The following is a 22659-nucleotide window of genomic DNA, read 5'->3' on the forward strand; positions in this document are numbered from 1 at the left end:
CGTGTTTTTGTCTTTGTAAATCTGTAATCAGCACAAGGCACGAGTAAAATAAACGAATTTTCATTAAACGGGACAGTTCCTGGTCGATAATCTTACAGTTACAGAACTCTTCAGGACAAAGTTCGTTTAGCTGCAGTTTACCTATTGTCCACTTGGGGTCTCTCTTGGTGTTTTTGAGATGAAGAACCAGTGGACCTGATGGACCTCAGATCCGCTCGTGATGGATCCGTTTGACGGCTCCTGTTCTCCGCCACATACGGCGGACAGTGCGGACAGCCGGTCCCCGTGGTACCGGTTCGCTTCATGGTTGGAGTGTGTCTGCGTCGTCACTTTCGACCTGGAGCTCGGACAAGCCATTGAGGTAAAGCGTTAGCTTAGCATTTTAGCCGGGATTTAACTGCACGGTCGTCAGTCACACAAACAGAAGAAACCGATAAAAAAAATGTAAAAAAACAAAACAAAATAAAGTATGTGTAGTGGCTGACCTTCGTCCTTTTTACAACAAACCAAACACAGTTTGTTTGATCATTTTTATTTAACAGAGTAAATAAACAGACGTAATATACACAAACGATATCAAATAAATTTCTGTAATATTACGGAAATGATTTCTGTTGAGTTCTGTCACCCGTTGATTTGCATTTGTCACAGTTTTAATTGATGTTATTTCTTTTTTGCTTCTTATCAGTCACTTATCCTGTCAGTGACAACAAAAGCGTTGTATTTAAATAGCCATCGATGACGTGTGAGCGGAAGTGACCTGTAGTTTACCTCTGACGTCTATATTTTCTGTTCACAACTTCATTTTGAAAGAAAAAATATTAAAACGTACTTGCTTATTGTGTGATTCTGATCATGAAATATATGTTTATATGTGTATATATATACACATATATACGTATACTGTATATACGTAGTATAGTAGTGTGTAAATTTACTGTATATACGTAGTATAGTAGTGTGCTTGTTAAATCTATAGAATTTTCATTAATGTTTGTTTTGTCTATTTTCAGTTGGTGTTCCCTCCACATGTGAAACTTACTGAGAAGGAGGTATTTTTGTTTATCCTGATTATAAACAGTATAGTGTTCATGTTGCTCGTGTATAAACAGGTACAAAGGTACAAACGTTACATTTAAATGTAAATATTTCTGTCTTTCTTGTTAGAAAACCAGCATCTGTTTCCTCTCCTTCCCAGACTCCTACTCAGGTAAGGTCACTGACACTATACATGCCATCTGCAGGTCTAAGATCAGAAGTCACATGACCTATGTGTTGATTCCCAGGATGTCTTGGAGACACTCAGTTCAGCTTCAGGCTGCGTCAGTCCGTGGGTCGCAGAGGGTCACGGCGACAAGACGATGCGTACAACAGAGACGCCCCGGTCACGCTGCAGGTGTGTTTGTATAGAAACAGTCACATGATCGGCGATGTGATGACATTTTTGAATTATGTAATCTCTGCTCATCTCCATGTCTACAGATGGAAACGTCCCATTTCTGTGGCTACGTCTATTTCAGACAGGTGAAGGACACGTCTGTGAAGAGAGGATACTTTCAGAAGGTCAGATCATCAGGACAAGGACTAGCCGTTTACAGACTGCATACTTTGACGCATGGGAAAAGGCCGTGTGTCATGTGACTCTGTGTCTTCCAGTCTCTGGTGCTGGTCTCCAGGTTGCCCTACACCCACCTGTTCCACTCGTTGCTGCAGATCATTGCCCCTGAGTTCTTCGAGAAGCTGGAGCCTTGCTTAGAAACAGGTGATGTCATGCCTATGCAATAACCACCAGCCAATGAAAATAGACATTTTATTCCAATTTTCTTTTTCTTTTTTACCTGACAACTTTTTTCTCAATCTTGAAGTATGTAATGAGATTGACCAATGGCCTGCACCTATTCCTGGACTGACACTCAACCTGCCACTGATGGGCGTGGTCCTACAGGTGTGTCTGAGGGGCGGGGGGTTCTCTAGGGGTTGTCTTAGGACAGTGGTTCCAAATTTTTTTGGGCTTGTGACCCCATTTTGACATCACAAATTTCTGGCAATCTCCAAGACATTGCTGCGTTGTGTGGAATTTTTAATCATAATATTAAAGATATTAAAATTAATTGAAAAAATATTTTATCGGTATTGTTTTTATCAATTACTAGACATTTCAGATGACCCGTTTTAAGAGACCCCATGTGGGGTCGCAACCCCAAGGTTGAAAAACACTTTCTTAGAACCATGTTTAAAAGATGGGAAGTTTTAAGGATAATGGTTTTACTTCCAGGTGCGGATTCCTTCAAAAACAGACAAACCAGGGGGAAGTCCAGTACGACTAGCCGGCAGCCAGGTGAGGGACAGGTTCAAGTTTACTGTGTCAACCGACTATGTCCGTCTCACCTCAGTCCAACTCTTTAATGTCTTCCTGAAACTTGCCTCATTATGTTTTGTCTCTACAGAATCTGCTGCCAGTTCCGACAACGCTTCCGACGGTCTACGAACTGGACCTCTTTAGGTCTGTCTGAGTTTCTTATTGGTTGATTTATTATTACATCATGTGACTAACACCGCCTCAATCTTCTGGCCAGGTGCTTTCAGTCGGTACTTGTCCATCTCCAGATGCTCTGGGAGCTCACGTTACTCGGGGAACCGATGGTTGTCATGGCACCGTCCCCCACCGCCTCCTCAGAAACTGTGCTCTCTCTCATCAGGTACTAGTGCAGTAGAACTACTGGGTAGTTCTAAAGCAGGGATGTCAAACATACGGCTCGTGGGCCAAAACTGGCCGTCTAGGGGTCTTCAATCCGGCCCGCATGATGAATTTTGAAAGTCATTAAATATGAATATTGTCTAATGTTTTTGTACTCTACTAGGTGATTATGTTTTAATTTGACTGGTGCGGCCCGCTAATCCAGGCCGTATGTGGCCGCTGAACCAAAAAGAGTTTGACACCCGTGTTGTAAAGGGAGCCGTGCAGAGATGAACGTTGTTGTTGGCACGTCTCATGGTGTGTGTTTGTGTTTGTGTGTTCTCAGCTGCATCAGTCCTTTAAAGTTCTGCTGCGACTACCGTCCTTATTTTACCATCCATGACAGTGAGTTCCGAGAATATACCACCAGGACGCAGGCACCGTGAGTCTGACCTCACCTGTTTTTGTCTGAGTTTATCAGTCTCACCCGAGCTTCTTGTGAATTGACCTGCCCTGCTAGGTTGACCTCTACCAGTTTCTACTGTCTCACTTGTGTCATCTGAATTTTAGCCTAGTTAATCAGTGTCACCTGACTTGACCTGTCTCACCTGTCTCTGCATCAGACCAAATGTGCTTCTCGGCGTCACAAACCCTTTCTTCATTAAGACGTTTCAGTCTTGGCCTCACATCGTCAGACTGGGGGAGATCAAGATGGCAGGTATTATATAATATATAAAATGTATTTCTGCTGCTGTTGACCAATCAGCTGACTTCTGATCACCTGGTACAGGCGACTTACCTAAGCAGATTAAGGTGAAGAAACTCTCTAAACTGAAAATTCTGGACACCAAACCAGGTGGGTCTTGAAAGAAACGCTGCCAATGAAACCCACCTGTGACATCATCAAGGTCATCAAGGTCACTGACCTGTGTGTGTGTGTGTGTGTGTGTGTGTGTGTGTGCATGCAGGCATCTACACATCCTACAAGACGTTTCTTCACAAAGATAAGATTCTGATCAAACGGCTGCTAAAGGGCTTTCAGAGGAAGCGGCCATCAGAGGCTCAGAGCGCCATCTTGAGGAGACACCTGTTAGAGCTCACGCAGAGCTTCATCATCCCTCTGGTGAGATGCAGACAATCACATTGCTTCACCCTGGTTGCATGAGGTCACTGTGCTGTCACGGTAGACAAAAGTGTCAAAGTGATGACGTGCGTACATGCTGTGATGGTTCATCTGTGGTCTCTCCGTCAGGAGCGGTACATGGCCAGTCTGATGCCGCTCCAGAGATCAGTGACTCCGTGGAAGGTGAGAGCAGGAAGTGGTTGAAGATTTGACTTCTGACCCAATGGTGATGATGATGATGACATCATTTGCTCGGACATGACAGCTGACTCACTTTGCGGTTGTTCCAGACTCCCCCTCAGATCCGACCCTTCAGTCAGGAGGAGTTTATGTCTACATTGGAGCACAGTGGGCCGCAGCTGACCTCTGGGATCAAGGGTGATTGGACGGGGCTGTACAGGTGAGATCCTCAGGTCTACGGTTGACTTCCTTTGTCCATACATGTTTAACCTGAGTCGCGTTCCTCGTCGCAGGAAGTTTTTTAGGTCATTGAACTTTGACGGCTGGTACCGACAAAGACACAAGGAGATGACGCAGAAACTGGAGAGTATCCACCTGGAGGTCATTTGTGATGCTGTAAGTTTGACTATCTTGTCAAGCAAATGTCATATAGAAACTCATGAGCTCTGACTGTGATGTCCTGTGTCCTCAGGATCTGATTGGTTGGACCAAAGACAAGTCTGAGGTGGAGATTGTGGACTTGGTTCTGAAACTGCGAGAAAAGATGGTCAGTCTGTTCGCTTTGGTTTGAGAACGTCAAATTCGCACACAATTAGAGCCACCACAGACAGGAGGCTAACTTTAGCTGAAATCTTTGCTGCTAGCATTATTAGTCACTTTTGTTGCATTTTACTTTCTATGCCAAAGTGCATAAAACAATCTTTTATGACATGGTTAAGGTCTATGGTTTTTTAGATTTTTATTAACCTGAGTAGGGATTTAAACCAGTCACACAATCATTTGTTTGATGTAAAATCACTTATTTTCTCTGTGGACTTCAGTATGTGTGTAAAAGCAACACAATGAGTGGCACAAAGTTGAGTTTTCCTTAGGTGTTTATAAGTGGTGTGTTTGTGTGTTTTTGTCTTTTTAAGAATAAAGCCAGCAGGCAGCAGCTGCAGCTGAAGGACGGGGTGGTGGACAAACTTTGGACTTTCATTGATGACACCGTCAGGACCCTTCCTGAAGACCTGCAGTGTACACTGACATCTACACACTAACATCTACACACTGACTCACTGCTATAAGAATACTAATATGATTTCAGTTCATTGATGAACGCTCAGATTTTGCTAAAATATTTTGTTTGATAAATCTACGGTTTACCACGTCTTTGACCTACAGCGGTTCGTGGTTACATCTCCCATAAATTTGTTAAGAAATTCTTGTTCCACCATTCAGACGTACGCAGTTAGAATAAATTTGCACAAGAAATAGTTAGCGAGTTGGACAAATACGTCGTTACGTGGTGCTATGCGCGGAAGACGTCTTTGTTTACATTCGCAGGTTGTACGCCATACATTAGATTGTGCTACATTTACCGTCTTTCGTTTTAAATTATTTTTTTGGGAACTTTCTGCCCTTCATCATGGCTCCCAAGTGTAAGTCAGACTCTTCTGACATTTTGTTCTAGATTATGGTGTAAGTCAGACTCTTCTGACATTTTGATTATTATGTCACCACTGTGGTGACAGTATGTGAGTTCAGACTTCCACAAATGGAGTTATGTTGCGCTGTAAGAACTGAAGTCGAGGCCCCTGTAATGTGATCATTTTCTCTGTTGGACCTTACTTTTGACCCTGGGTGATGACCTCACACTTTATTAAGTGAATATGGCAAAGCCTTTTGTCTTTTCTTTTAAAGTAAATCTAACAAAGATGAAAGCTTCTGGTTTGTCATTTTGTACTGAGCCTCCCCCACCCCCCCTCAAAACATCAAACAAAACCATGGTCCAGGAAAATATTTTTAATAGGTGCATCAAAAATATACATCATTTTACACACTGGAGTCATTACCTCTTTAAACTGTTTGGTTTTTATGTAGGGTGTATATATCCTACACCAAGCTGTGCCCACTTCAGCCTCATAACCACTTATTCTTCTTTTCATGGTCCTTGATGGTGCCCCCTGCAGGAGAAGGGTCTCATTGCAGCCAGATGACAAAGACAACCATCCTTGCTGTAGTCTTGGCTGAATATAACGTAGTGTTCATGACAAAGCTGGCTACAAATGTGTGCCAACTGGTAAAGAGAAATAAATGAGGTTGGTGTTGAGCATCATACTGGACACAGTGACTACAGATAACCACACCACCCAACACAACACTGCAGCTTATTCAACTCAGGTCTTTTGCCCAGGGGTTGTTTTTTCTTTTTACTTTGTGCAGGTAAAAATGCCCTCTGGTGCCCTCTGCTGGACTCTTTATCTTTTGTTGGCCCACCACGGCGCCCCCTGCAGCTTGAGTACATGGTGTTTTTCTTGCGGGCTGAAGTGCAAGATTGTGAGGATAGCGTTCAGCGTCTGGTGCTTCCCGCTGGGGTCCTGCAGCGTTAGGAACTTATATGTGATGTTTTTCAGGTACTCCAAGTTGGCGCCCTCCCTCTTTTGGTCTCTTATCAGTTTGTCTAGTTTTTCTCGCAGCTCAATCACTTCCTCGTCGTGGCGCTCTGCGTTAGTGATTAGCCGTGCCTGCAACTGGTGGAGGTCCTCCTCCAAGCGGTTTTTCTGGCGCCGCAGGCTTCCAAGCTCCACTTCCATCCTTGCCAGCTGTTCTGCATATAGAAGCAGCGTGGGCTCAGAGGAAGTGACCCGCTGAAGCGCCAGACCCACAATGTCAGCCTCAGACTCCGGCTCGGCAGTGTCATCGTGTGTGACGCTGTAGTCATTGGAACGTCCGAGCACAAGTGTGCGGAGCTTCTCGAGCTCCTGGTCTTTCTCATTGATCAGCGCCATGGCCCGCTCTCTTTGTTTGTGTAGCTCCGCCTCCATTCTCAGCAGCTCGTCACGATGCGAAGACTCCACCCGCTCCAGTTCCTGTTTGTGGCTCTGCTGCAGCAGCGCTGTCGCCTGTTGACGCTCCTCCAGCTCGTGACAGTGTTGTGTTTTGGCGTCATCACTCTGGATCCGCAGGTTGATGTACTTCTCCTTGAGCTCCGACAGCTGGTCACGCATTTCTTCTAGCTCTTTGGCCTGGCAACCGTCTTTAGTGTTCTTGTTCTTCAGCACCACCTGTGCCCGCAGCTTGTACCGCTCAAATTCGTCCTTCAGCTGCCTCAGCTCCTGCTGGTAGACCAGCGGAGTGGTTCGGTCACCGTCCAGCTCTGATTCTCTCTCCTCCAAGTTTCTCAGGTTTTGATCTGGGTTCTTCTGAACGGCAATAAGCAGCAGCTTCTTCACCTTCTCTAGCTTCTCCTTAAGCACACTGACATCCAGCTGTGATTCGTCTATGTTGAGGTCGGAGGCCGACCTGTTGGAAGCAGCGATGGCCAGTGTCTTGTTTTCGGTGTCCAGCTGCAAGATTCTGTCTCGAAGTCTCTGAGTGGCCTGCTGGTCCCGTTGCCTTGCCTTCTCACAAGAACCCAGCAGCTCAGACAATTCCGAGATCCGCTGCTCCAGACCTGCGACCCTGTCCTCTGCCGACTCAGCACGTTCACGAGCACGCTCCTCTATGTCACACGCCTGAAAAAGAAAAGGAATGACAAGGATGTCACACAAGAACTCAATCTTCATCTGACTCTGTGGGTTCAGAATAGTTCTCACCTTCTTGGTCTCAGCTTGGATCTGCTTCTGGAGGTTGTCTTTAACCTGCGCCAGCTCCTGCCTCAACTCATCCACTCTGGGATCTTTTTTTTTCTGATCTTCCTCTGCGACCTCCAGCCTCCTCTTCAGCTCTTCTTTCTCCTCTCTCAGCTGGTTCAGTTGCGTTTCATACTCCACCCCTCGCTCTACTACCTGTGTTGTTGCCATTAGGGTAGCGTTGGTGTCTTGCAGTTGGAGCTCTGCATCCTGCCTCAGGTCTCGCTCTTGTTGCAGAAGTTTCTGGATTTCTCGTAGCTGCTGGACGTGGTCCACCTGCTCCTGCTCCCTGTCGTGTTGCTGCGTGATGACGCGGGCACGGCTCTCGTTGAGCTGCTGCTGCAGGACACGGAGCTCCGCTTCCTGTTGCTTGGTCAGGGTCCGCAGGTGCTCCTGCAGCTCCTCCACCTCCAGCTTCAGCTGCCGCTTGTCAGCCTGAAAGTTTGCCTCCATCCGAGATTTCTCCTGAGTCACCGTAGCTAGCGCACCGGTAAGTGTGCTCAGCTGGCTCTTTAATTGAGCAATTCTACGATCAGCCTCCGCACTATTGGCGGGAGTCGGTCCCACGCTGCTGCTGCTCTCTGAGCTGCTGACATCAACCTCCGCCCTCTCTGAAGGCAGGGTCTGCAGGACGAAAGAGAGAGGATAGAAACTAAATCATTTTTGAACTTCTAGAGTCACATCTTTTTATTGACCCACAAACCCCCATGTGCATTTTTCGGTGCAGGCTCCTGTTGTTATGGACAGTCTAGATTCAACATCTGTAGAATGTGCATGGGTTAGCAGTAGGTATGTATTGTTGCATGGTAAAATGATTAAAAAAAAAATCGATACAAAGCGTGAATATTTGCATTGACTGGCAAGGAATAGGCTGTGTTATCCCAATAGGCCAGTGGTCATACCACTAGACTACACACTCCAGTACAGTAAGGGGCGATATGTGCCTAGAACCATATTAGTGACCAGTTTTTAAACTTTCAGGTACCTACATAACCTAAGTGACCTGTTAATATTTTCTTATATTCTTTAGTTGTTTAATATATTGACAGTTAGCAAGGTACATAAGACCAGACTAGTTTTACTTTTACTAAAATAAAATACAGAAATACACTTTTTTGTATTCTGTTATTTAAGATAATAACTTCAGCTTATGCGGTACACAAGACCCAATCAGGTGGTAATGGTATCCTGCATAGCTCTCAATAATAAAAGATCATTATATTTGGAGGCAAAAAATTGTGATAAAATTGTATTGTGAACCAAAAAAAATTTGCAAATCATAACGTAACATGAGTTGAATGTATTGTTAGATCCCTGTCAGAAATATCACCTGGTGATTGCTTGCTAGGTAAGTAACTAAGTCAACAAACAGAACTGGTTTGTGCTTTGATAAAGGCTGAAAACTGCTTGGTATTTCCTACTGAAAAATACACACCAATAAACAAGTGTGTAATTTTAATTTCCTTCCTATACTAAATGTTGCCTCGTAGTCTGGCTGTGTATCAAATAAACGATTTGTTCTCATACCGGTTCTCCCTGGTCATCCTCAGACTGCTCTCCTCTTGCAGTTTCGCTGGGTGTATCCACTGATACCGCCGTATCCACACTGTCCTCACTGTGCAGTGAGCAGCCATCATCTGGCATTTCTGCAGCAGGGCCATTGGTGGCTGTATCCTGACCCTGCTGATTTGAGTCTAGTTCCTGGGTCACGCTCAAGACCTTCAAACTAGACTCCAGAGCCTCTTTCTCTTTCAGAAGGCTCTTGTATGCCCGGACCACATCCTTGAAGCGGGTTTGGTACTGGACCAGCTGTTTCTTCTGGGCTTCAATCGTGTCCAGCAGTTCCTTCCTATTGGGACCGCCCCCAAAACTCATTCCAAACTTCTCCATTGCTCAGTCAGAGTCTAAGGAGTCTGAAATTACATTGTAGAACCAGAAACAGATCATTTAATTGCAAACTAATTGCACATTTAGGAAAGTTGATTCCACTTGCACGAGCAAATTTAAATGTCTAGTCAAACAGACTTCAGTTTAATAACGAACTGACTGGACACGTACACAGCAAAATTATGTACTAGAAATATAAACAGTTGCGACTGAAATAAAAACGTACTAGTTTCAAAGAGATAGGAAACATTTACCCGGAAAATCTCAAGCTGATCTCTGTTGGAATCCACTTCCTGAATATTATCAATGATCTCCGCTGACGTTTGCGCATGTAAATCATCGGCTCTTTTTAACGCCTTACGGAAACTAACGAAGTTTATCGAAATACGGAGCCAAGGTACTCGTCATTGTTACCTCTTAAAATCGAAATATTTTCGTCCACAGAGATTTTCTTCGAGGGAAAATGAGACCGTCTTCCATTAAAAGCAGTTTTTTTTTCGTGTAACGGTGTAAATAAAAACACCGCTCATTAATTGTCAACCGACCTCCGCCATATTGGAGTGAACCGGAACCAAAGGAGGATGTAGGGGCGTGAACTCCACGAGGCGTTCACTAACATCATGAACATTACACATCAATCAAGACGCGTATTTCAAACCTCTGATGGAATGTTTTTTTTACCGCTAGGAGCAGTAAAACAACCCACATGAAATCGATACTCCTATCCTTTCATTTAATTCATCTTTATTTTTTTTCTCTTGCCTCAAAGATGACAATCCCGACTGCCTAATTACTAAACGTTCATTATAAACTTGAAATTGAAGCGTTGCTCAAATAATTTCAAGACATAATCTGTGTTGTCAAATTATTTGTGAATTGCCTTCCTTAATTTTTTTAATTACACCCTAATTTTTAAACTTAAAAGTCATGATGTTACCTATAAACTGATCATGGACTTAAATCTCCTAATTTTAATATTTAATTTTGGAATATATATATATATATATATATATGTCACGTCTTAATTGTCATTTTCACTATTACATCAATGTATAATTTTGAACTCTTAATCTCATAGTTTTTACTTATTTTGTCAATATGACCTAATTTTTTTACCTTTTGTCCAAAATAGACAAAAAGTCTTCTGACATAGTTTTCACTTTATCATAAAACATGTTTTAGAATCAAATCTGTCTTACAGTTCTATGTCATTACTACATTATCTCTTTATTTTTCAGTCAGTTATTTTAGAACTATGGCAACAATGCGTATTACTAATGCCGGATGTTTTGATGTGCCACGTTTTTTTTTACCCAGTCGGACATAAACACATCACCTCTGTCTGCGTGTTCAATAAAGTTTTTTTTTTTTTCAAAGTAGTGTCGTCATTTATTCCGCGTTGGCCTTTACGTGGCACCGAGGAGGAGTCGCTGTTTCCTGTACTGTTACTTGTGAAGCTGTACATATACAGCTAAGTCTCCCACTGTTCTCGTGTGTCCCTGACTCTGACCAGCGGTTGCTCTTCTTAACTGAACCGGCCGTCATCTTTCCGCTGTTAATCCGGGACTTTGGAGCAACATGGGCATAACTCTATCGAGCGTTTTCCAGCGGCTTTTTGGGAAGAAGCAGATGAGAATTCTAATGGGTGAGCGCGCAAAGCTACACTGAGCTAGCTAGCTTCGAAGCTAACCGAAGGAGCTTCTTTTTTATTCAAAAAGTAAACATGACTTGTTTACTTTTTGAGTAAAAAACACAAGAAGCAAGTTTTACGTTAGTATTTAAATTGAAATCAATCTCACGGTTGCTGAAACTGTTATGAACTTGATTTAAATTAGTTAGCCACCAAAGGCTAACGCCTTGAGCTAACGTAGCCTTTCGCCCATTTAACCGGAATTTAACATCCATTGATGACGTGTGTGTCTTGTGTTTGTTACAGTTGGTTTGGACGCAGCTGGGAAAACGACTATTCTGTACAAACTAAAGCTTGGAGAGATCGTCACCACCATCCCAACTATTGGTAAATGTTCAATAATGTGACCTATCAACGGAGACAGCTGGTTATCTTTATATTGTCAATTCTGCTGAAATTGTATAAAATTGTTTGTTTTTCTTATTAAGGACGTAGTCAAATGCCTTGAGTCGATTTATTTAACATTCTAAACTTGTACGATCAATATTAAGTTGAGTAAAGTTATTAGGTGGAACTGGAAGTTTGATTTTGTTTTTCCAACTCAACAGTTTCAAACTTTAAAGTCATAAAGATTAACTACAGAATGGCCGTGTTTTATCAAGAGTTTATTAATAAAACAACTGTTTAGCTGTCCTGAGCTAAACTAAATTAAAGCCTAGTTAGATACTAGTGGTAACACCTCTGAGATTGTAATTCATATTCTAGGCTGATTCCCAACTATTTCGTATTAACATAGGTCTCCCTTAGAAAACCAGTAGCAAGAAGCAAGCTTAAAAGCTGTGTATGTTGTGGTGAAAATGTAATGTGAAGGCCTTAGTTAAAGCTACAGTATGTAAAGCTGAAAACAGTCAAAATCTACGGAAATGTCAAAAGTCGCAGGTTTAACAGTAAGTTGTTGTGAGCGTGATAAATAGGAAACAGCTTTAAATGTTTAATTCGAATCAAGGTAATGCCAACTCCTTGATTGAATTGTAAAAAGCAAGGAGGAGCTGGGGAGTTGCTTGGTAATTGCATTTCTCAGTTTCACCGTTAGGTGTCACCGTTTTAAGTTCTAAACCGGTGTTAATTATATTAAAAAAACCCTATAATTCTCTTCTAGGTTTTAACGTGGAAACGGTGGAGTACAGAAACATTTGTTTCACAGTCTGGGATGTTGGCGGTCAAGACAAGATCCGTCCTCTGTGGAGACACTACTTCCAAAACACACAGGTACAGAGCAAGGAGCAGTAAACCCGCATTAGACAACAAACCAAGTAACCTTCGTACATACCATCAAAGTTTAATTAACCTTTGAACTGACTGGAAGAAAACAGTGGTTCAGTAGCTCCTGAGAATGATGTGAAATTGCTACTTTTCTGTTTGGATTTCAGCGTATACTCCTGAAGCGGTATTACCTGCCCAACTACCTTGAATGAGGGCCGATAGACATGCCTGGAAGCAATAGTTGTAATAGATGTTGTATTAGATGTAGATTGGAGTTCTTGCTTAAAATATTAAATTTGATAACTTTACAACTAATTAAAATAATGATCCCAAAATTCTATTATCTTCTGTATTATTGACAAATAAAGAAATGTTCTAATCACTTTTATTACAGTTTGTAATTATTACACCACCACACACCTAACTGGAAAGTCTTGGTTCTTATTGGCAGGGTCTGATCTTTGTGGTCGACAGTAACGACAAAGAAAGAGCAGCGGAGTCGGCAGATGAGCTCGCCAAGATGGTGAGAAAACCTTCAAAAGTTGTGGATCACATGATATAATTACTCATGACACCAACAGTCCAACCAACCTGTTCTCTCTTTGCAGCTCCAAGAGGACGAGTTGAAGGATGCACTTCTTCTTGTTTTCGCCAACAAACAGGATCTTCCCAACGCCATGAGTGTCAGCGAAATCACAGACAAACTGGGTCTGCAGGGCATGCGCAATAGAGAAGTAAGAATGAATTCAAAGTGGGCTAAAAGATTTGTAAATGTTAGCCTAGAGATGGCTTATTGTGGAATAGTTGGCAAAATGATCTGAAATGCTAAAGGTGTCACGGTCTGTCTCCCTACAGTGGTATGTCCAGGCCACCTGCGCTACACAAGGCACGGGTCTTTATGAGGGTCTGGACTGGCTCTCCAACAGGCTTTCACAACGCTAAAACAGCCCATGGGACACAGGAAGAGCCACTGTCAACATGTAGGACATGTACAACTACAGAAGAAGGAGTCACGTGACCTTTCACAGGACCGTTTCTGTTATTTCTTTTTTTTTTTTTATTCTTTGTTTTTTTTCCCCCTTTTTTTTAAATTATAAGCCCGTATTTCACTTTAGGACAAAGTGATTTCAAGGACTCAGAACTCACCTGCGTTTCATAGTTCTTACTCTTTGTTTGATCTGTTCCTTTTTAATCTGCATGTTTTAACCATTTGTTTGTCAGAAGAAGGGGGCGGGGTTTATGACAGGTGACTTTTACTGTGGAGCAGAGAAAGGCGTAAGGTTGGTGCTTCCACGGTTGACGTCACCTGTCGTGCATAACTCATTCCACAAAACCTCGTCATTCCTTATTAATGTGAAAAAGAAAAAAAAACGCAGAAGACGATAATGATGACGCAATAAAGTTTGCTTGTCTTCATGTCGCTTTCCCTCTTTGTCACTTTTCTTTTTCAATAAAAATGGATCAGTATTTGAGCTTGTCCTGTCTTCAATGCTCTGATTTCTGTTTTCTTTTTCAAACAACACCATAAATGTTGTAATGATGTAAAAAGACATGAACTTTGCATGTCTAGACATTTACTTTAATGCACACCGGTGAACACTGACTGTATAGCGGTTAGCCCACTAAAATTGTAAAAAAAAGAAAATGCGTATTTAAAAAGAAAGGGTAGTAGAACCTTATTACGATAGTGCCGGCACCGGAAGTGACTATGACGTTTTTCCGGTAGTTTTCCTGTCCCCTTTCACGTCTCCGCTTCTCCCTCTGTCTCTGTGAACAGTTAAACTGTAGACATGGCTTCGGACCACTGCTCCCTCAGCTCTTACAGTCGCTGCACCACCAAACACCTGAACCTGCACCTGAATGTAGACTTCATCAGGCGAGTCATCAGCGGAAAGGTGGAGCTGACGGTGGAGGCACTGGAGGACCGTTTCTCTGCCCTGGTAACATTCACGGTGTCCGGAGAGCAACGGTGTCGTAGCCTCGAAGCTCCCGGCGCCCTTCGCTTATTCAGTCCTATTGTATATCGCTAACGGGAATGGACCAAACCGCTGTATAAATAGTATATGTTCAGTTAAACATGCAATCATTACGAATGTTGTGCTGTTTTAATCATGCTATTCTAACAGTTTGTATTTTTTTTTTGGCGTTTTGAATCAATCGGCTTTGTCCATTTGTCAGCAACTTCATCTTAAACTGACAGGAAATCCTGAACAAACATGACTCTGTCTGCATTGTTAAATCATATAGTTGTACTCGTTTATGTGCTGTATCCTGAAGTTTGTTACATTCTGAACATATCGATCATTTACCGATTTCACTTTGGTTCAATGTTTTTTAGGTCAGGGTCTTGTTCTGTCTTCAAGTTCGTGCAGGAAGTGAGGAAACTGACAAGTCTAATACTTGTCTCACTGGACTTTGGCGTGTGTGACAGAATAATCTGTACTGCGTAGACTTTGACTGATGCACCTGAACAGGCGTGATTATCTGAGAACAACATGCTGACTAGTCTTAGAATTACATTGCTTTGCATCAATTATGTTTTAATAATTGACTAAACCAGGAAAGTGTAGAATTAGTTTAACGGCATAATGAGATCTCCCTTCAAATGCATTTTACAATATTTATCATATTTAATATTTTCTTAAATATATTGTTTTAGATAAAGTGTGATTTACAGCAGAAATAAATTCAGACCGACTGTGATGTCATTACTCAGTGTCTTGTTGTCTTTTTGTTTTCCACTACAGACCTTGGACACTCGAGACCTGAAAATAATCTCCGTCAAGACCAATGGACAAGCCGCCCGCTTCAGTCTGGGCCCCAAACACAGCTTCAAGGGGACACCGCTGGAGATCGTGCTGCCCTTTGACCTCTCCAGGTGACCGCTTAAACATGTGTATCATCTCACCTGTGGTGTCAAAGATGTTGGTGTGTGCTAAAAGCATAACAATTGGTCATGTTTGTGCTCTGGAACAATCAGAGGGCAGCATGTGATTGTGGAGGTGACCTATGAGACGTCTCCTTCGTCAACGGCTCTGCAGTGGCTTTCAGCTGAACAGACGGCCGGCAAGAAACATCCTTACCTGTTCAGTCAGTGTCAGGTAACGTTCACTTCTTGATTCCTCGTGACGTTTATTTTAAACCACACACTGTCTAGTCAGTGTCAGGTAACGTTCACTTCTTCCTCGTGACGTTTATTTTAAACAACACACTGTCCTGGACCAAGCTGCTGGTCTGCTACTGCCTCCTGTGGTCGGTTTGTGTCAGTGTGCTATATCTGAAATAAATGATTTTCAACACTAATGTAAAAAAACAACAGATTTTTGAATATTTGATGAAGGCCGTGGCTGATGAAACAACTCCTATGTGACATGGTTAAAAATGGGAAGTCCTAGAAACGTTCACTTCCTGGTCTGCTATGACTCTAGGCTGCCCTCTGCCTTTCAGGCTACTCACTGCAGGAGCATGGTCCCCTGCCAGGACACTCCTTCTATCAAACACACCTACTACGCTCAGGTAAGTTACTGAAGATACACCAGGAGGTGGCCAACGCTGTTGTCTTTGACCCTTAGACGTGACTGTGTCTCTCTGTCCCTCAGGTGTCCGTCCCTCAGGACCTGGTCGCTTTGATGAGCGCTGTGAGAGATGGACAGACAGCTGATCCTCAAGACAGCAGCAGAATTGTGTATAAATTCAGGCAAACGGTAAGAAAGTCTCAATTTGTTTTTCTGGCAGTGACAGACGTATTAGGATTCATCACGGTTTTCTGTCGTGTAAACTCTGTCACCAGGTTCCCATGCCGTCCTACCTGATAGCCATTGTGGTGGGAGCGTTGGAGAGCAGGTAACGTGGCGTGTTCTGGAGCGTTCCGATCATATAATATTGTTGTTATGATGAGCAGGTGGCAGTTTATTTGTCTTGTTGCTGGTCTGAAGGGTGATCGGCCCAAGGTCCAGAGTCTGGTCTGAGAAGGAGTTTGTGGACAAAGCGGCGTTCGAGTTTTCGGAGGTTTGTGACTCAGCTCCGGGGATGATTTAGTCATGACTTAATCTGAATCTGTCTTAAGGTCAGATTTCCAAATGACAAAGTTTGACCAGTGTTTGTTTGTGTCTTAGACTGAAACCATGTTAAAAACCGCTGAGGATCTCGCTGGACCCTACGTTTGGGGTCAGTACGACATCTTGGTTCTGCCGCCGTCTTTCCCATACGGAGGCATGGAGAACCCCTGTCTGACCTTTGCCACGCCCACACTGCTGGTATAAAAAAACACACATAAATAAAGGGATCGTTCAGTTTTTGGCAGTGTGGTTAGTCAGCATTGATAATCCACATCAAATTATATGAATGTATAAATATTTACTGCTTATCACAAAGTTCATGGAGTCGATCAGTGATAAAACGTCACAGCACACAAGACTGATGTCATTAAATAGAATCACCACACGGGGCAGCACTAGACCAGCAGCTCCTGATGATTTTTTTCTGTGTACTTGAGTGACGGGAAGTTTTGGAACTTTCTGTGTAATGTGGTTTACATCAGCTGTTTACTGTCCCTGCTGGCACCAGAGGGCGCTACCGCTCAGTTTGTGCTGATGATGCTTAAAACCCTTCATACCACCACACCAAAAAAAAAAACAACTTTCCCTGAAAACCAATCCTAAATCTGAGGTGTTGACATGTGACCTGATGTCATCTGTCTCTTAACAGGCGGGGGACAAGTCTCTGTCCAACGTAAGTAAAAAAAAAAGAAAAAGTATTGAATTGTTTGTGTGAACATTCATGCATTCATCAGGTTGTTCTTCCTGTCAGGTGATCGCACATGAGATCTCCCACAGCTGGACTGGAAACCTGGTGACCAACAAGACCTGGGAGCACTTCTGGTCAACACACACTCTGTCACACAGCTCACACTGGGTCATGTTCAGTTGAATTGATGATGCTGACGATTGGCTGTTTCGTTAGGCTGAACGAGGGTCACACGGTCTACCTGGAGAGGATGATCGGCAGGAGTATGGAGGGCGAACAGTTCCGACAGTTTGACGCCATGGGCGGATGGAAGGACCTGCAGGACTCCGTGAGAACCTGCACCCCGTGGTAATGTGTCCACGCTCCAGGTTCGTCTCTTACCCAAGTCTTTTGTCCCGCAGGTGAACACATTCGGAGCCAACAACCCACTGACAAACCTGGTGCCCAATCTGCAGGAGGTGGACCCCGACGACGCCTTCTCCACAGTGCCGTACGAGAAAGGCTTCACTCTGCTGTATCACCTGGAAGAACTCCTTGGTGGTCCAGGTAACTCCTGTTCGTGACGGATCACCTGGCCACGGTGCTAACAGGTCGTGACCTGTTCTCGTTTTTCCACAGAGGTGTTCATGGGCTTCATAAAGGCCTACATTCAGCTGTTTGCCTACAGCAGTGTCACCACGGAGGAGTGGAAGAATTACCTGTTCACCTACTTCAAAGATAAGGTGAGACTCACCTGATCGTGTTCCTGGTCTGAATGCAGTGACTTGAATGATGACCGTGATGGCTCAGTAGGTGGCGATGTTTTCAGATTGACTGAACAGTCCATGTTCCAGTAGCAAGTCTGCTTCTCTGACCTGACTTGACCTGATTAAAGCTAATAACTGATTAATTAGAGGCTTTGTAATCAATTGCATTATTTAAATATCTGCCGTATATATACTGTATATTACCACTGGTCGTACTTTACATACTGTATTATTCTTAGCGCTTGTACTATATACTTATTTTATTATTACATTTATATATTTATATATATGTATATGTGTATATATGTATTATGTCTGTGTATATATGTATACTTATATATATATATATAGGGCAAAGGCATCTGTTAAATATACAACACTTAATATATATGTGTATATATAAAGTATTTTATACATACTATGTATTAAGTATTTTCTTATTTAACAGTTGCCTATGAATTTGGTAGATACTAACTGCACTATGTTACCTGTGTACATTTTATGTAAATTAAATAATTTCAATATTATTATTATTGATATTATTATTAAATAATAATACATTTTTTAAGTTGCAAATACTTTTTTTGTTGATGATGTAGCGTTGTCATGGCCGACAGCCTGTAAACATCCACCGGTTGCTTCATTTCTGAACCCTGGATGCTGGTCATGTTGTTTCAGGTGGACATACTAAACAAGGTGGACTGGAACAGCTGGATGTTCACACCTGGAATGCCTCCTGTCAAACCTCAGTAAGTCGGTCGGGTCTACGGTGGTCTCACCACTGGTCTCTATCAGTCTTTCTGTCCCGGTCCTGATCAAGTTTGTTCTTCCCCATGTTTCAGGTACGACACGACTCTGGCAGATGCCTGCATTTCTCTCAGCCAGAGGTGGATAAAGGTCAGTCTTTGACCTTTGACCTGATGGAGACCTGGAGTCACCTTTTGTCATCCTTAACCTTTTGCTCCTTCATGTGTCCTCACAGGCCAAAGACCAGGACCTGAACAGCTTCTCGGAGAGCGACGTAAAGACTCTGTCGTCTCCACAGATGATTGAGTTTCTCTCTTTGCTGCTTCAGGAGGTAAATGAGAGTCAGGTCAAGTCCATCAGGCTTCACTCCAGTCCACTGAGGTTCACATCTCTGTGTCTTTCAGGATCCTCTCCCTTTGACCCATGTGATGAAGATGCAGCAGGTCTACGATCTCAACTCTTACCTGAATTCAGAGATTCGCTTCAGGTGAGGCCAGAATTACCTCCTTGCAGGATTTGGTAACTGAAAGTGCTCCCTCTAGCTAATTTGGTGTTCTCTGCAGTTGGCTCAGGTTGTGTGTTCGTGCCAAGTGGGACGATGCAGTTCCATTGGCGTTGAAGATGGCGACGGAGCAGGGACGGATGAAGTTCACCAGACCGTTGTTCAGGTTAATTGGAATATAATGAAAATGGTTTAAAGTTCCCTCCGAAATGTTTTTACTTTATTGACAAGGATGACATGTTTTACAGAGAAGTCTACAACTTCGAGAAGTTCCAAGAAGAAGCGGTCAGAACGTTTATTGCTAACCGTGCGGCGATGCATCCGGTCACTGCTGGATTAGTTTCTAAAGACCTGAAGGTGGACGCCATCATCACCACCAACCTGTGAACCCAGCACCAACACGCTTTACTGTATCAACTCAGGAGCAAATCGCAAATCAATACTTCCTTTACAGCAGCTAATCACTTGTTTTCCTCTAGTTATTTCTGTGATTTATTTTGTCTTCTGTAGGAAACATGATTAATCTCAGAACAAAAAAATGTTTTTATCAGGTGGTGATCAAAAAGTGTTTGATACAAAGTCAGCAGAAAATTTTAGTTTCTGAGTCCCAATATATATATATATTATGTATGATATTATGTATGATATTATGTATGATATTATGTATGATATTATATATATAAGATGGGACTTTGAAATTGCCAAAGCAACATGCTATACAAATAATTTCCTGAAAAATAAAACCTTCTCAAAAATGATTAAAAATGCACTCATTTGCCTTAAAATACTTAGCTATAATACTTATTACCTAGTTGGTATGCTAACTTTTGATCACAGCAAAATACTATACTAATTAGTTACAGAAAAAGTCTTCAAAAACAAAGGTTTCTCAGAAATGACTAAAAAACTAACTAAACTACTAATTTGGCTTAAACGACACAACAGTGACCACTTTTAAGGTTAAAATTCAGAAAAAAAAAAAATTTTTTCTTCACGTCAACCATTGTTAGCCATGTCCGAAAAGGTTTGTTTGGGAAAGAACAGGGAACTTTACTGTTTAACTCGGTAAACAAACCGTTACTCAGTTAAAAAAAATAAATGCGGGGAAAAACAATATGTTAACTGAAAGGAAATCGCGTGGACGGGCGTTCGCGGATTTCCCACTCGATTAGTCAACGTAGCCAGAGAACGTTGACTAATCATTGGATGACGGCTGGTGCCGAACAAAACATGGAGGTTGAGGATTGCCAAGCAGAGAGGTCCGTGGAGCAGAGGACTCAGAGAGAGAGAAGGAAATCATTGGTTAGATCTCACTCACCTCTTTGTTTTCAAATGCAAACGAGGCAAAAACTTCATCATGCGATGCAAAATGTGCCTTCCCCGGCGGACAGAGCTGTCGCTGTCGAAGCTTCCACATCAAACCAGCGGAAGCATGTGGCGGTGAGTAGAGTATTTGTATTTCTGCTTGTGTTTCTCAACTTCTCTATGTTTATCGTTCGGTTAAAACCGTCCTCCGTTAAGAAAAATGCGCCTTCAGGATGTAGATTATTTTCACTTAGCTTAACATCCATCCTGATAGCTAATGTTTCGGTGCAGCCAGGTAATTAAACAGCGTCCAACATTACTTGAATTGTTGATTAAAAACAACCAGTTGTAGATTTTCATAAAGTAATTTAATTACTAACTAATTATTTTTTAACTCAAAGTGAATTTTAAATTATTACTTTTTTGGTACTTTTTCCACCTTTGGCTATATTAGGGCAGCATTCTCTAATTTAATGAGAAACATGCAAAAACAATTTAATTAAAAAACAAATATTTAGCCAAATATTTTTATCAAGGGTTTCCAACATCTGACCCAAAATTACATGGTACATTAGGATTTTGGCCAAAAATGTCTAAAGAAATTTAAGAAAATATTTCATAAGAAACATGCAGAAAACTTTTTTTTTTTCAAAAATTTCATGAAAAATTTTGACATGCGAAATTAGGATTTTGCCAAATAATTCTAAAAAAATAAAATTTTACCAATTTTTTTTCAAAATGCTCAAATTTGATTAGAAACATGTGGAAAACTTAAAAATGCTTAATTTTCTTTTTCAAAAATGTTCATGAAAATATTTCTAATTTTGACCAACATGACACGAGAAATCAGGATTTGACCGAAAATTTTCAAGAAAATATATATTTTTTAAATTTCTCAAAATGCTCTAATTTGATGAGAAATGTCAGGAAATCATGCCTTTTTTTGTCAAACATTTTCATTAAAATTCTTCAACTTTTGATCAACGTAACATACAAAATTAGGATTTTGCAGAAAAATTCCAAAAAAGTATTTTTCCCAAATTTTTTCAAAATGCTCTAATTTGATGAGAAACATGCAGAAAACATAAAAATTAGATTTTTTATTTTTCAAAAATTTTCATGAAAATTTTTCAACTTTTCACCAATGTGACATGCAAAATTAGGATTTTGCCGAAAAAGTCAAATTTTTTTTTTCCCAAAACTTTTCATGATGCTCAAATTTGATGAGAAACATCTAGTAAACTTAATTTTCTTCTTCAAAAGTTTTCATGAAAATCTTTCACCATTTGACCACATGACTTGAGAAATTAGGATTTTGATGACAAAAAAATTTCAAAAAAGAATATTTCCGAATTTAAAAAAAAATTCTCTAATTTGATAAGAAATACGCAGAAAATTTAGATTTTTATTTTTAAAAAATATTCATGAAGATTTTTCAACTTTTCAAAAATGTGACATGCGAAATTACGTTATTGACGAAACCCCCCCCAAAAAAAACAATTTTACATGATTTTTCTTACAATCCTTTAGTTTTTTTTACCAGAAATTACATGAAAAGTTCACATTTTGACAGAGAATTTTATACAAAAAAAAAATCCCAAATATGTTCTCTAAATGCCCTAATAATTAATTTTATGAGAAATATGCAGGAAACGATGATATTTTGAAAAATAATTTTACAAAAATATTTGTCAAAATTCTTTAGTATTTGACCAAAAATAACACAAAGTTCACATTTTGACAGTAAAATCCATCCATCCATCCATCCATTTTCATCCTCTTATCCGTTACCGGGTCGCAGGGGGAGCAGTTGTCACCCAAATCACATTGCACCGTACCAACCCCCCAAACCTTCCTGCGGGTGGTGAGTCCACTGGAAGACAGTAAAATCTTTAAAAAAAAATTCAAAACATTTCTTTAAATGCCCTTATTTCATGAAAAACATGGAGGAATAGAAAAAACAATTTTACATGATTTTTGTAAATTATTTGTAGTTTTTGATCAAAATGATTTTGAAGTGGATTTTATACAGTAAAATTTCAAAAAATGTTCTCTGTATGCCCTAATTTTATGAGAAACATGCAGAAGAAGATACAATTTTGAAAAATAATTTTACATGATTTTTGTAAATTATTTGTAGTTTTTGACCAAAAATGACACGAAAAGTTCACATTTGGACAGAAACTTTTATTAATAAAACTTAAAAACGTTCTCTAAAATGCCTTAAAATGCAAGATTA

General features: G+C 41.3%; 4 protein-coding genes across 5 annotated transcripts; 3 read left to right on the plus strand and 1 right to left on the minus strand.

Annotated features, from left to right (window-relative positions):
* Positions 1 to 87: 87 nt before the first annotated feature.
* Positions 88 to 5399, plus strand: dennd6b (DENN/MADD domain containing 6B). The gene is made up of 19 exons (XM_008315428.3): positions 88 to 361; positions 1014 to 1052; positions 1168 to 1210; positions 1287 to 1396; positions 1483 to 1563; positions 1657 to 1762; positions 1866 to 1945; positions 2276 to 2338; positions 2448 to 2503; positions 2577 to 2699; positions 3024 to 3119; positions 3301 to 3395; positions 3468 to 3533; positions 3646 to 3800; positions 3930 to 3983; positions 4091 to 4200; positions 4274 to 4376; positions 4453 to 4527; positions 4895 to 5399. The coding sequence occupies exons 1-19, from the start codon at positions 221 to 223 to the stop codon at positions 5018 to 5020; spliced, it is 1722 nt and encodes a 573-aa protein (XP_008313650.1). The 5' UTR covers positions 88 to 220; the 3' UTR covers positions 5021 to 5399.
* A 351-nt stretch (positions 5400 to 5750) lies between these two features.
* On the minus strand, positions 5751 to 10074 carry gcc1 (GRIP and coiled-coil domain containing 1). 2 transcript variants are annotated; one of them, XM_008315426.3, is made up of 4 exons: positions 9896 to 10074; positions 9122 to 9507; positions 7559 to 8218; positions 5751 to 7477 (listed from the first exon to the last, which is right to left on the minus strand). In XM_008315426.3, exons 2-4 carry the CDS (start codon positions 9482 to 9484, stop codon positions 6221 to 6223), a joined length of 2280 nt encoding a protein of 759 aa, XP_008313648.1. In that variant the 5' UTR covers positions 9485 to 9507; positions 9896 to 10074; the 3' UTR covers positions 5751 to 6220. The 2 variants fall into 2 exon arrangements, with proteins under 2 accessions (XP_008313648.1, XP_008313647.1); XM_008315425.3 differs by having other exon boundaries at positions 9736 to 10074.
* An 801-nt stretch (positions 10075 to 10875) lies between these two features.
* LOC103382587 (ADP-ribosylation factor 4) lies at positions 10876 to 13841 on the plus strand. Its single transcript, XM_008315424.3, has 6 exons — positions 10876 to 11126; positions 11418 to 11498; positions 12271 to 12380; positions 12826 to 12897; positions 12983 to 13108; positions 13230 to 13841. Exons 1-6 carry the CDS (start codon positions 11060 to 11062, stop codon positions 13314 to 13316), a joined length of 543 nt encoding a protein of 180 aa, XP_008313646.1. The 5' UTR covers positions 10876 to 11059; the 3' UTR covers positions 13317 to 13841.
* A 235-nt stretch (positions 13842 to 14076) lies between these two features.
* Positions 14077 to 19756, plus strand: lta4h (leukotriene A4 hydrolase). Its single transcript, XM_008315423.3, has 19 exons — positions 14077 to 14314; positions 15122 to 15252; positions 15355 to 15475; positions 15822 to 15890; positions 15974 to 16078; positions 16165 to 16217; positions 16310 to 16382; positions 16490 to 16630; positions 17082 to 17105; positions 17184 to 17254; positions 17337 to 17448; positions 17522 to 17666; positions 17739 to 17842; positions 18545 to 18615; positions 18709 to 18763; positions 18849 to 18944; positions 19018 to 19100; positions 19177 to 19281; positions 19364 to 19756. The coding sequence occupies exons 1-19, from the start codon at positions 14165 to 14167 to the stop codon at positions 19500 to 19502; spliced, it is 1848 nt and encodes a 615-aa protein (XP_008313645.1). The 5' UTR covers positions 14077 to 14164; the 3' UTR covers positions 19503 to 19756.
* The last annotated feature ends 2903 nt before the right edge of the window (positions 19757 to 22659 follow it).

The sequence above is a fragment of the Cynoglossus semilaevis genome, chromosome 8 (genome assembly GCF_000523025.1).
Source record: "Cynoglossus semilaevis isolate Cse_v1.0 chromosome 8, Cse_v1.0, whole genome shotgun sequence".
NCBI classification, from domain to species: Eukaryota; Metazoa; Chordata; class Actinopteri; order Pleuronectiformes; family Cynoglossidae; genus Cynoglossus; species Cynoglossus semilaevis.